The sequence below is a fragment of the Fusarium subglutinans genome (genome assembly GCF_013396075.1).
Source record: "Fusarium subglutinans strain NRRL 66333 chromosome Unknown NRRL66333_c0000023, whole genome shotgun sequence".
NCBI lineage: Eukaryota > Fungi > Ascomycota > Sordariomycetes > Hypocreales > Nectriaceae > Fusarium > Fusarium subglutinans.
This window is the reverse complement of record NW_023502086.1, coordinates 253,649-266,485: the sequence shown is the minus strand read 5'-3', so window position 1 is coordinate 266,485 and position 12,837 is coordinate 253,649. Positions and strand designations below refer to the sequence as shown.

The 12,837-nt window shown below is 48.8% G+C and overlaps 5 protein-coding genes across 5 annotated transcripts; 2 read left to right on the top strand and 3 right to left on the bottom strand.

Moving 5' to 3' along the window:
* Positions 1-1,189: 1,189 nt before the first annotated feature.
* FSUBG_2605 (extracellular alpha-1 4-glucan glucosidase) lies at positions 1,190-2,695 on the top strand (the record flags this gene model as incomplete). The annotated part of the gene is made up of 1 exon (XM_036680396.1): positions 1,190-2,695. One exon carries the CDS (start codon positions 1,190-1,192, stop codon positions 2,693-2,695), a length of 1,506 nt encoding a protein of 501 aa, XP_036541874.1.
* Positions 2,696-2,904: 209 nt separating this feature from the next.
* On the bottom strand, positions 2,905-5,601 carry FSUBG_2604 (sexual differentiation process isp4; the record flags this gene model as incomplete). Its single annotated transcript, XM_036680395.1, has 3 exons — positions 2,905-3,111; positions 3,159-5,381; positions 5,431-5,601. The coding sequence occupies 3 exons, from the start codon at positions 5,599-5,601 to the stop codon at positions 2,905-2,907; spliced, it is 2,601 nt and encodes an 866-aa protein (XP_036541873.1).
* A 985-nt stretch (positions 5,602-6,586) lies between these two features.
* FSUBG_2603 (Cross-pathway control 1) lies at positions 6,587-8,361 on the bottom strand (the record flags this gene model as incomplete). The annotated part of the gene is made up of 3 exons (XM_036680394.1): positions 6,587-7,272; positions 7,324-7,891; positions 8,281-8,361. The coding sequence occupies 3 exons, from the start codon at positions 8,359-8,361 to the stop codon at positions 6,587-6,589; spliced, it is 1,335 nt and encodes a 444-aa protein (XP_036541872.1).
* Positions 8,362-9,677: 1,316 nt separating this feature from the next.
* FSUBG_2602 (sexual differentiation process isp4) lies at positions 9,678-10,646 on the bottom strand (the record flags this gene model as incomplete). Its single annotated transcript, XM_036680393.1, has 1 exon — positions 9,678-10,646. The coding sequence occupies one exon, from the start codon at positions 10,644-10,646 to the stop codon at positions 9,678-9,680; it is 969 nt and encodes a 322-aa protein (XP_036541871.1).
* A 433-nt stretch (positions 10,647-11,079) lies between these two features.
* On the top strand, positions 11,080-12,232 carry FSUBG_2601 (homoserine dehydrogenase; the record flags this gene model as incomplete). The annotated part of the gene is made up of 2 exons (XM_036680392.1): positions 11,080-11,116; positions 11,172-12,232. 2 exons carry the CDS (start codon positions 11,080-11,082, stop codon positions 12,230-12,232), a joined length of 1,098 nt encoding a protein of 365 aa, XP_036541870.1.
* Between the last annotated feature and the right edge of the window lie 605 nt (positions 12,233-12,837).

The window sequence follows — 12,837 nt, the reverse complement described above, 5'->3', positions numbered from 1 at the left end:
GCGCCTTCGGTCTGTGCTGTGCATGAACTGAGATGGTGTTGATGACGGGATGGTTGGAGATCTCGGACCGCCTTGCATGCATGAGCAAGGACCATGAACGAGAAAATCTTGAATACAATCAGATTCTACATTCCAGAAACATTAGTCTACTGTTTCGCTGGATGACATGTTGTGTATCTAGAGCTGAGGTCTTGTTTACTGCTAATCCATCGATGACACCCGCTTTCATGTCCCCGAGGCGCCTTTCCTAGAGACTAGAACACAACACATAACTGCATCTTCCAGTACTCTTTTCTAATGACTTGTTAAGAATACATAAGTGTCACTACTGCCAAGCTGCAGAGTGTTGTCACTTCCCGAGACCTGTCTGTGCGATCAACTCTTCAGTACCGGCGGAACGGATCGGATACCCCTGCCTGTCACAACATGTCACGATCATGCAGACCCTAGATAATAGCTGCATGAATCATGGCTGTACATGTCCGATCAAGTTCGGCTGTTTCTAGCTCTTGTATTCATCTTCTCTAGTCCAGTCCCATCTTGTGACCCCTGACTATCCAAACAAAAGAGTCATCATAGCCTCCCTTGGACAAACTCATCACATCATAAAACCAGAAGAACACCTAAGTGGAAACAACCTCTCGATTCAAAACCGTAGTTCTGGACTCAGTGGCGGAAGACTTTTCCCCACGGGTGCAACGACAATCCCTATATCCCGCTACGCCACCACCCTCTTATACCGTAACTCGCAGGGCGAAACCGCATTGTTTGCTCCTTTGACACACCGCTCAATAGCGTCATACCCACTCGACAAGAAAGTCTAAAGCCTCTTGTTTTACAGCATGGGGCCGCCAGACTGTTAGAACGGTTGGAGATTCTAACGCCACCAAGGGCAGATCGTGGCGTTTAGGACCGTTGGCTTCTAGCGTCAGGGGTGGTGACCTTCTATTGGGGAGCGCCGTTTTGTTTGTAACGTCTGGGGTGAGAAAACGCCGGAATTGGGCAAACGTGATAAAACGGTGGATTTGTTCTAGAAGAGACATGATGTAAGTCGTTTGGTATTGTAGAGAGCGAGCTTGATATGAATACAATATATAAGAAGCGGAAGTTTGGGGTGTTTGTTGCAGTGTCAATCCTTTATTCACTCGCTCATTGTGCTGGTTCACAGTCACTCATTCAATTCTTCAAAATGGCCTGGTCAAATTCGTTCATTCTTTTGCTTGCTGCTTCAGGCATTGCTGGCGTTCAAGCTGGACCTTGTAAGCCTCGTCGCTCGCCGACTTATTCTGTACCACCTTACAGTGTACCTACATATCCTGTTACCCAGTCTTCTACCATCAAGACTGGAACTCTCGTTCCTTCGACTACCGCTGGTAGTTCTACTAGTTCATATGGTCCAACTTTGGACTCGAGCACTACGTCTTCCACTCATTCCAAGATCTCTACTACTGAGTCTACTATCTCTATCAGTACTGAAAAGTCTTCAACTACCTCTCATGAATCCTCCATGAGCACCACAACTACGCCATGTAGCACTTCTTCCATGTCTTCTGTATACTCTGTCACTACCACAACCAACAGCCACATCACAACATCCGAAATCAGCACAGAAACATCCGAGGACACTTCAAGCACCACTAAGGAAACCTCTACCACAACAGAGGGCAACACTTCCACTCTTTCAGCGACTACTAGTGCTGTCAGCACAACCCATCAGACTTATTCACTCTCTACAACTTCTGTGGCTTCGTCCACATCACACACAGAAACCAAGACATCTGAGACTACAAGCACGACCCCCGCTTCATACACTACAGGATCTGAATGTGAATCAACAACGCAGTCGATTACTTCTGACTCTCACAGCAGCTCAGCTTCTTCAAGCACTACCTCCGAGACATCTAAAGCATCCTTAGCTACAAGTGAGGTTTTTTCCACTACAGAGAACTCATCTACATACGAGACAACAGAACCTTCGGGAACTGCTTCTCCTTACTCAACTTCTGATATGTCAATGTCATCTGAAAGCTCTACAGCCTCTACTAGCGAGACAACAGCCTCAGAGTCTTCAGTTACCTCAGAGACATCAACTTCTTCGGTGCCTTGCACGTCCTCTGCGATAACATCTGAAGCCTCCTCCACTACCACTCCATGCGAGAGCTCTTCTTCTACTGTCTCCGGCACAACATCTCATCCCGAGTCTTCTAGCATTGCAACACCCTGTGAAAGTACCACCACGTCTGATTTATCTACCACATCTCATGAGTCATCAACGTCTCCGACTTCCACTCCATGCACCACCTCATCCCCTACAACATTCTCAAGCACTACATCCACCAAGTGCTCGACAACCACATCTCCTCCTCCACGTCCAACTTGCTTCCGCTACACTATTCGCAAGGATCCGCCTCAGGCTGCTGACTGCGGCCACACCGGTCATCGCAATGGCAACAAGGCAAAGGTCCTTGGGTACGGCGACTCAGATAGTGTGGAGGCGTGTGGAGAGAGCTGTGCCAAGTTGGATGGCTGTAAATCTGTCGTTTACGGTTACAGAGAGCATGACTTGAACCAGCCTTTCTGTGAATTTTTGGATGCCATGCAGGGGCGCGATGACGAGGATGATACCCCTTGGCAGTGGTATGACTTGTCTTGTTTCAACCCGGACTGTCTCTCACCGAATGAGTGTGGGTATTAGATGTAGGAGTCGTGGATGAAGTTTTGGAGGGTACAGTCTTTGTCGTTTAGCCGAGGCCTTTTGTTTTTTGTATATACCACCTGAGTTACCAGCACACTCTTTTCTACGAAGACCTCTTTGCGCAAGTGGACTTTTGTTTGTCACCCTCGTGCAGTTCCAATCAAGTTTTCTTGTCCGTAAGCCCATACATAAACTCGTCCCAAGTTATCTCAGTGAAAGTCCCCAAGCCGAGGTCCAAAATACTCTCCAGGAGTAACTGTCTTAAGAAGACACGACTGAGTTCCATCACATCCCTCGAACGGGATTCTATTTCCCCACCAGTCTAGGTTGATATCGTTGTATTGCAAAGCAAAGAATATGACCAGTGCCGACAGTGCAACACCAGTCGAAAAAGCTGCCGAAAGGATGTAGTTGTACTGTTTATTGTTAGGGTATCGTTGCATAAGCTGCTCAGTAAACTTACTTTTGCCCAGAAAGCGAGATATCGCTTCTTGATATACATCCAAGAGAACCATCCAATCGGCACAGCTGGCCAGATGTAGCTGATATTATACGGCGCCCAAATCATACCACCTCCAAGGAGAACAACAGGGTGAGTGCTTCGAATAACTTTGTTATTTGGATACTGTTTCCCCAGCCACCAAAACAGCAACACTAAAGCAACACCAAAGGGAAAGCCTACCAGGGTCTCGGCATACTGACCCCCAGGTCCAAAGAGCTTCTTGGGCCCGATAGTTCCCCAAAGCACTGCAGCTGTGAAGAAATTGTTCAGACCAGGACAGGTGAAGCGATAAGGCGCATTTGGCGTACAAACGCCTTCTAAGTGAATCTGGTACTGTAGAACCCCAACAGAGACGAAGGTGGAAACAAGCGTTGGTACCATTTGTGCCCAGAACGTGAAGCGCGGAGGTATCTTCATGTAGTGTGCCAGCTTCAAGTCCGCGCTGAAGTATATGGCTTGGGCGCAAGCTGTGTATCCGAATGTCTTGAAGAAACACAATGCAATGGCGTTTCCTTCGGCAAAGGAGCCCCCCAGGAACTCAGCTATTACGTTGAGCGGGACAGCAATGCCTGTAGTGGCTGATATGATGCCAACTGGTACAACAAAGATGAGACTCAGAATGATACCAAACGGTACAACTGCCGGGGTGGTATGCGTTGGCCATTGAGAGATGCCGACAATTCCGATGATGAAAGCTATCACAAGACAAACCAAGTACCACCATTCAGGGACTTCGCGATATGTCTTCATAAGGCGATTGTGCGCATCTGACACCTGTCCATCTTCTGTATCTCCCTTCTTAGAACGTCGAAAGCTGTTGACAAGGCTCTTGAAACCTAACGCTATTTGATGATGGTGATAAAGCGCGCCGTATGTAAGAGCAGCGGTATACATTGCGAAAAACATCATGTATGATCCTAGATGAGCTGCTGTGAGGAACGCAGGTGAGTACGCCTTGTACTTCTCAGCATCAAAAATCCCACGCTCATCCAGAATAGCTGAGACATTGTATAGCCCTCCAAAATGGTCAAAGGCACGGTTTGAGTTGACAGGGAGATAAGATGTGTAGTAGCCGTTTCCGTAATAAACACCCAGAATGACAAAAAAGGACAACATTGTACCGCAGAACAGGTTGAAGGTGGTAAAGAATGGCACCATGAGAGGGTCACAGCCCAGCGTGACGATATTCCAGTCGAATGTTGGGAAGGGATTGAGACCAAGGCCTGTGTGCCCTCCAGTTATAGTTGCTAGATCCCGGTTGTTCGGAGATATCCAAGTCATCCAACTGAACCAAGCCAGGCTGGCAAATAGATAGTTTGGAAGCCAGAAGTAGGCAAACATTGCTCCAAAGGCAATACTGAAAAACTTGAAGCGGGATGTATTCCAGATCTTCTTGAAGGGGCCAGGAACGCGCATATCGGCTTCATCGTGCAATGCTGTATTTAAAGCGATACAGACCAGTGTTGTTGGCCATAGACAATATGATGGGTATATAAGGAAGCGTCTGCAGATACCAGCAAGACCGTAACCAATGAACTTGGACGAAAGTCCCAGCAGGAGTTGATACCCGATGCTTATCGCATAAGGCTGGTTGAAGTAAAACGGAAGATACTGTATCCAAACAATGTAATTGGTATACGGCGTCCCCATCGATATACTCGACATAATAGTGATCAGCATATGTTCTTTCTTATTAAACGGCCCAGGGTTGAGACTGTGCCGAATACCAAATACAGTGACACCAATATCAGGAAGAGTCTTCTCGAGAAACTTGCCGAACGGATAGGCCAAGAGTTGAGGAACAACAGTGTTGACACCGATCATTGGTTGCCGGATCTCGAAAAAGCTGTTGATGAATGACACAGCGCATGAGAAGATGATGCCCACGAACCAAGTACGGATCGTGGAGCATGGCATGCTTGGGTCGTCATGGTTGCTAACTATTGCTCTTACTTCAGCATATGGAGAGTTGTGTGTGATGAGTGCCGCCTCGATCTTAATTTCTTGGATGAGAGCTTCATGGCGTTCTGGGTGTTGAAGAATATCGTCGGTGTCTGTTTGATATGAGTACATGATAGTCAAATGCTTGCAGGGTGCCATACTCAGGAATACTTCAATCTTCTTGATGACAGAAAGAGGAAAGTTGGGATCTCTTTTATGAAGCGTATACACTTTCTTCATTGTCTGGATACTGTGAGTTTATCATCAAGTCTAAGCTGAGATCCAAACGTACTTTGTGAATATCTTCGAGAGACAAGGTAGACGCAACCTCCCTTGCTTCAAGCAAATCATCTTGAGTTACGTCGAGATCTCTCCCAAAACCACTCTCATACCCAACTGCCTCTCGACTATCCGGAGACGGGCTGTCAAGTGACTGTGTTCCATGTGAGAATGAAGCAAACATGGCGAAGTGTAGATACTGACTGTTTCTGCAAACTCAACTTCTGGTGTCCTTGACGGCCTCTTCAACTCCTGCATCAACGTCGCCATCGGGATGAAACATTAATAATGGTTTACATAAACGCTGCAAATTCGAGTATGTTCTTTTGCAGCGTCTGCTCAAGGTTGAGGAAGCCGAACTAAGTACCTAAGTAGGGCGGATATAAGTCAAGTGCTGGCATGCGTTTGTTGCTGTAACTCGAACCTGGAGGGTGACGTCTAGCTCTACCCCAAGAGATGAGAGAAACACCTTGCAAAGTAATTGGATGCCAAACGGCATCGCCAAGCACTAAGACACCAATGAACCGCTAAGCCCATAAGCTTAAACCGATGATCACAACAAGGCTTAGCCACCATGCTTATCTCGGCTTGACCGGTGATATGCAGCAGCCCATCCATAATAAGGCTTATTGCATCTTGAGATGATTTTACTAAGCTCAGCGCCATTATTAACGTTGATAAATGATCTACTGTTTTCCAGGAATACCAAATTTGCCACTTGACTTGTTAACTGCGTTTGTTCAGACTGAACATGTATTGGCCAGCCCTACCTATTGGACAGGTCCACATGATCATCGACCTTGATTGTGTACACCAATCATTCGCTGGCCACCGACTCGGAGACAAGGACTGTCTCTATTAGCATGTGAATTCATATGCTTGGTAGATGGCTACGTTGACCTTTGACGACAAGATAAGAAGTAACGCACCAGCTTAGGCGGATTTACACTTCGGAACTAACCAACATTTGTATGAATGAACAGTCGATATCTATCAATGGGTACGACAAATGATTGGATGTGCATCACTTTCACATGGGGAGGTATAATTCAGTCGAAGCAATTTGATTGACTAATTGACAATGTGAATCAATGAAACCTTATTAAAACACAATAACAAACCAACGAAATCCCGTGTTGGCAAAGGAAAGAAATTCCACTTTTAATCCATTATTGCATGCCGGTTTGCGCAAGGGCGATCCTCTTCCAGTGATCGCGCTCCGCTTCCAGCTTAGCAATCTTTTCCTCGAGTTCTTCCATCTTAGCAGCCTTTCGTTCACGAGACTTTCGTGCTGCAAGGGTGTTGCGGGCACGCTTCATAGCGACGATGTCGCTGGGGTCATCGATAACGATAGGGGGCAGGGGCTTGTCACGCTTGCGGGCATTCACACCGGCCACAGAAGAGTGACGAGTGGAAGGAGATGTACCCGACTTACGGCGACTGGGAGCAGGAGACTGGTTGTCTGAATCGACTTCATCAGACTTAAGCTCCGGTGAGTTCTCAACGCTGGTGGGTTGAGCAGAAGGAACGTTGTTGTCCTGGGGGAACAAGGGAAACCAAGGGTCTGCAGCACCGTCGAAATCGGCACTGCCGAAGTTTGGAGACACATCGTAGCCATCGAACTCGGGGGACTCGTTGTAGATAGATGGTGAAGTCAAAGCCGTCAGCGCTGACGAGTTAGGTGCAGACATGAAGTTATCATGAGCAAAAAGATCTTGGGGCGAGATAGTCGCCAGATTGCCAATAGAGCTGGAAGAGCTGCCGCCAAAGTCAAAGACAGAGGGGACAGCAGGTGAAGAGAAAGCCGTGTTGGCCCCGCCATCGAAGGCGGTAAACTCCTCAGGGAGTTCGACGTCTGATATTGGTGAGCATATGGTTCTGGAAGGGAGATCACGGGTGCACAAACCTGCAGCGTTCATCATCTTGGCGGTTTGTTGCGGGACACTTCCTGTACTCTGAGAAAAGAGAGGAACTGGAGGCCTAGCAAGGCGATTCTGCTTGTTCAAAGCGGTAGATGACGATGGAGCCGAAGAGGCGTAAAACTGGTTCGTAGGACGGTTTACAGGGGACGAAGAATGACCAAAAGCCTGGAGCAACTGGGCGACTCGTTGATTCTGTGCAGCAGGGGAGACAGGCTGTTGGTGACGATTGTGCAGATGAGACGAGTGACGACGCTGAGATTGCAGCGAGGTAGTTGACCGATTAGGGGGCTGAGGCTGATCGAACAAGACAAAGTCCTGTTGTGGTGATTCGGGACTCTGTAACTGTTGCGCGGATTGTGCCGGCAGGCTGGAATTCGTGGAGGGAAGCCATGGTGACTGGGGATCCGTGGTGAAGACTGAAAAGTCTTGGACTGAAATGTTGGCGGTTGTGAGAGAACTTGAGCTGAAGCTATTCAAAGCAGGGCTGGAGTTCAGGTCGACCGAGAGGTGAGCTGAACGAGGTGGTTGAGTGGGGATTGATGCGTTAAGGTCCTGGGACGTAATTTTGACTGAGGACTTGGGAATAACGGGGGAAGGGGGTGATTTAGAACATCTTGACGATCGCCTTAGGCCTGAAACTTTGATGATATTGTATTGTGATGATGATTTGGGGGTGGAGAGAAAAGAGAAGAAGAAGGGGCCTCAGGACGGGAAGATGGAGACAATTTGTATTTCTCAGGCAGCAATCGCGCAAGGTTTGTGCGCTTTCGCGGTAGGTACAAGCCCGGATTAATGGGGCAGTGTCCGACACTAACAGTCTCTGACCTGGCGTTGGTAGGGTTCGCATTAGCAGACAACTTGTGCTCTCAGGTACTGTTCCAAAAGTGCGCCCTTCGGACAGACATGGGCCCGGGCAATGAGTCACACTTTTATACGCCAACCTTAATAGGACTGGCCGATTTCTTGAGTGCAACCAATTCTGAGACGGCGCATCCTGCGCAAAGGCACCAAGCCTCCACCATAACTGCGACTACGATTGAGTGCTAGGGTGCATTCTGCAACTGGAGCGAGTTGGCAAGCCTCAAAAGGGTCACTTTCGGTGTGTTTGCTGCACTCTGCCACTTCACTTTGTGCCTCGTCTCTGCTCAGTATGCACTCTTCCCCGTCTTTTCGCTGCGTTGTGTTGCCTGGATGCATGCTGGCGCAGGCTTGAACTAGCGAATGCCCGCCGTAAGCAACAAGCAGTGCCCCTGCATCCAAAGCCCCAATTGGCCGATTTACTTTTCCGCCCTGTTGGCTTGAGTGGCTTCTACCAATCAGCGTCTATGAACGGGTACCGAAGCCGCCATCACAGAGTTCAGATGTCCACGACAACTTACAGACCGAGTCTCCATGACATTGGCATTGTTGTAGCAGTGAAGGCTTACGAGGACAATGATGAAGAGGACAACGAATCCTCTTCCAAGGGGCACTCAACTCGACGCAGCCGCGCATGCATTCATGCATCCCTGATAAGTCCATCCTATTCTGGTGTCTCAGAACTCTCATTCCACCTTCGAGTCTGCCTCCGGCCTGTCCATCCATACAGCCACGCATCGCTGCGATGATCGGTCGAAAAAAATGTTGGCGGCCTTTTTTTCCCTCAATAATTTCCCGATATTTCAGTCGCAACCGTCCTAGCCGACCACAATACAGTAAGTGAAATGAGAAACTGACGCATGTTTCAACCATATCACACTGTGCCTGAAGAAATGCGTCTTTTCTTCCGTGTTAGTCGCGGCATCGCATTTCGTATCTGTGAACCAGGGAGACGGCCCTAACCTCGAACCATCAATATGCCAACATTTTGCCTGCATGGGCTGAGATCGAAGGATTCAAACTGGATTCAGCCCACCCGTATTGCTATTCTGCCTTTCCACAGTGCATACATGGGATTCATGGGAATGTCTCAGCAATTCGCTATCTTTCCTACTCTGTCTGCGTATCCGTATCGTGTTCCTAGTTCTTGATTGAATTCCCAACATCTGACAACAACATCCTCATTGAATTGTGAGCGCCGGGATCCTATCACAGGCTAAGACGCTGCGCAAAGCTAGTCTAAACAAGAAGTGGATGGTATCTTACTTTCTTACCAAGCATCTTGAGCCTTTTTCAAGGTTGTTCATGTACTTCGGACGCGCAAATGCCGACTCAATTCGTATAAGCTTCTTGGCTTGGTGTTTTGCGGAGCCACCACTTTGGGATATCGCTCGATCTCGTCCATGTTCTAATTCCGTTGTACGGAATATCTTCATAGTTTCAACCTCCAATACTTGATTCCTCAGCGAACCACCAGCCATTAATTCCCTAGCCTGTCCAAGAAGGAATCAGCCTGTTTCTTGGCCCTCCGTGCCGCCATATCCTCCCTCCGCTTCTCAATCTCCCGTCTCCTAGCCTCCTTCTGCTCCTCTCGGGCCCGACGTTGCTCTTCCGTCTTGCGGCGCTCTTCCGCGAGCCCCTCCATCTCCGCCGTTCGAGTCTCTTCGTCCTTGCTGAACTTAAAAAATCCCGTGCCTTTCGTGCGGATCTCCCAATCTGCGTCGTAGTGTTGCGCTGGCGGCGGCGTTGCGCTGCGGTCTCGCTTCCGCGCCAGCTCTTGCATCTTCTCCGGATCATCGGGATTGAAGGCCATCGACTGAATCGCGTCGCCGACGATGAGATTGCTGGGTGCTGCTGGTCTTGCAGACATGCGCTCGAGCTCTTCGGCTCCCAGTAGACCTCGGCGCGCTCTGCGCTCTAATCTGTCCTTCTCTGCTTTGGTAACTTTTCGTAGACGACCAAACTCATCTTCATACTCGACCAACTCGCCGCTGTCGTCGGCTCCGTCTTCATTGCTGCTAGTCTCATGATCTTCCTTTCCTTCTTCTCCTTCCGCCCATTTGCGATCGAAGTCTATTAGGGGCGCGGCTTCATTCTCTTTTGGCACGTAATCTCCTCGCTTCATTGCAGCGTATAGTCGTGCTTTTTCCTCCATTCTGCGCTTCGCTCGCGCCAACTCTTGACTTTCCTCCTCCGTACCAGTGACCTCCTTCAGCTCCAGCTTCTGTGATCCATCAGACCCTTTGCTTCGCTTTGGTTTTGTCCCTTTGAATATGTCATCTTTTCCTTCCTTCCGAGGTCGTGCGCGGCCAGCAGATGTTGCCCCTGATGGATTATTTGACATCAGTGATTTCAGTTGAGCAGTGAAGTCGAGCGAGCTGGTTAATGTTGCATCTCGCTTTTGTTTCTTGACTGGTCGCTGACCATACAAATTCGGATCTTGAGGCATCTTTTCCAATATGTGCTGTGGTTTGCGTGTGTTCTTGCGGCGGATAGTCGTGGATCATAGAGGAAAACAATGTTATATCACCGGCCTAAAACAAACCAGGCCCATTCGTAGGTACACGGCCTGAGGCAATCATAGTTTCGTACTGAAGCAACAACTTTGAGTTAGTCAAACCACTGCACTTTGATTGATCTGCCATATATCCACGGCTTTATTATCACTTATACGACCTTTTGATATATCGATAATATGAACAAAGTGGGCTCATCAATTGGTTGTCTAATTGGTTGCTGTTTAGAAGTCTCCGATGTTGTAGGGTAATCCACCGCGGGGTTATGGTGTGCTCATATCATCATCTTCAGTGCCCCGCCATCGAAGCTTGACTTTGATCCTTCTTCACAAGCTTCGTCAACATTTTCTCAGTACAACAGCAACAATGGCCGCTCCCAAACAAGTTTTCATTGGAATCATCGGTAATTGAAACACTAAAGCTATAACACACCACAAACTAACAATCGTCACCAACAGGCGCCGGAGGTGTCGGCAAGGCCTTCATCGACCAGCTCCAATCCCTCGCTGCTCGGAAGCCATCACCGAAGCTGAACCTCGCATACATTGCCACGAGCCGCAAAGCCCTCTTCAACGACGACTACTCTCCCCTTAACATCGGCAACGTCGTCGACACACTTGGCTCCTCCACCAAGACCCCTCTCGCTCTCTCTCAGGTTGTCGAGTACCTGGCTAAGGCTCCCGCCAAGAGCGTTCTTGTCGACAACACCAGCTCTCAGGATGTTGCAGAACTTTACCCTCTTGCCCTGAGCCGAGGCATCAGCATCGTTACACCTAACAAGAAAGCCTTCTCAGGCTCATACAAGTTGTGGCAGGACATCTTCTCAGCTGCCGAGTCCTCTGGAGCCCGCATCTACCACGAGTCTTCCGTCGGTGCTGGTCTCCCCGTTATTTCCACTCTGAAGGACTTGGTTGAGACTGGTGACAAGGTTACCAAGATCGAAGGTGTCTTCAGCGGCACCATGTCCTTCCTATTCAACTCTTTTGCCCCTACCGAGGGCCAGGGTGGCAAGTGGTCTGAGGAGGTCAAGAAGGCCAAGTCATTGGGATACACTGAACCCGACCCCCGAGATGATCTCAATGGTCTCGATGTCGCCCGCAAGCTGACTATCCTCGCTCGTCTGGCTGGCATCCCCGTTGAGTCCCCCACTTCTTTCCCCGTGCAGAGCCTCATTCCCAAGGAGCTGGAGTCTGTTTCCAGCGGCGACGAGTTCCTTGAGAAGCTCCCTGCCTTTGACTCTCAGATGGAGGAGACCAAGGCAGCTGCTGAGAAGGCTGGTAAGGTTGTCCGATTTGTTGGTAGCATTGATGCTGCTTCCAAACAGGTCAAGGTTGGCCTAGAGCAATTCGACCGCTCGCACCCCATTGCTGCTCTTAAGGGAAGTGATAACATTATCAGCTTCTACACTGAGAGATATGGAAGCAACCCTCTGATTGTCCAGGGTGCTGGTGCCGGAGGTGATGTGACCGCCATGGGAGTGACGGCTGATCTGATCAAGGTCCTGTCGCAAATTGCATAAAAGTCCATATTGAATAGCCAAAATAAAAGTATCGAGTTTGAAGCCCCAATGAGAATTCACGTATTTCCAGTTCGTTGTGTGCTATCATGATTAAAGTGACGCTTTGTCTATTCCTGTTGCTATTGCAGCAGCATGTGGGTTCGTAGTGACAACGCTATCAGGTTCGGAATCGACAATCGAAGGTGGGTTCGTATTACTGATATTCCTCCACATCCAAAGGAAGAGGTCGAAGATCACGAGAAGAAGAACAGGTATGAATAGCAAAAGACCAAGGCCGAGCTATCCGTAAATCAGTCACAAGCCCAGGGGAAACTCGGTCGATCTTCACTTACACAGACAAGAGAGATCAAGTTAACGATAGAGGAGTACTCGGTCATCAGAGGACCAAACAAGTTCCATGATGCGTCGGAGGACATCTGGGGCAATCTGGGTAGCGCTACAGCTTGCTTTGAAGTAAAAAAGCTCATGACTTGGAAACGTGTGATGTTGTGGATGGTAAAATCACAGATTCCGAGGCTGCCTTCAGGGATGGAGGTCGAAGCTCCATGACCCAATGTCCAACGAACAGGGTTTATTTCCGTCTCTTAATTGGCATGTGCAAGGCC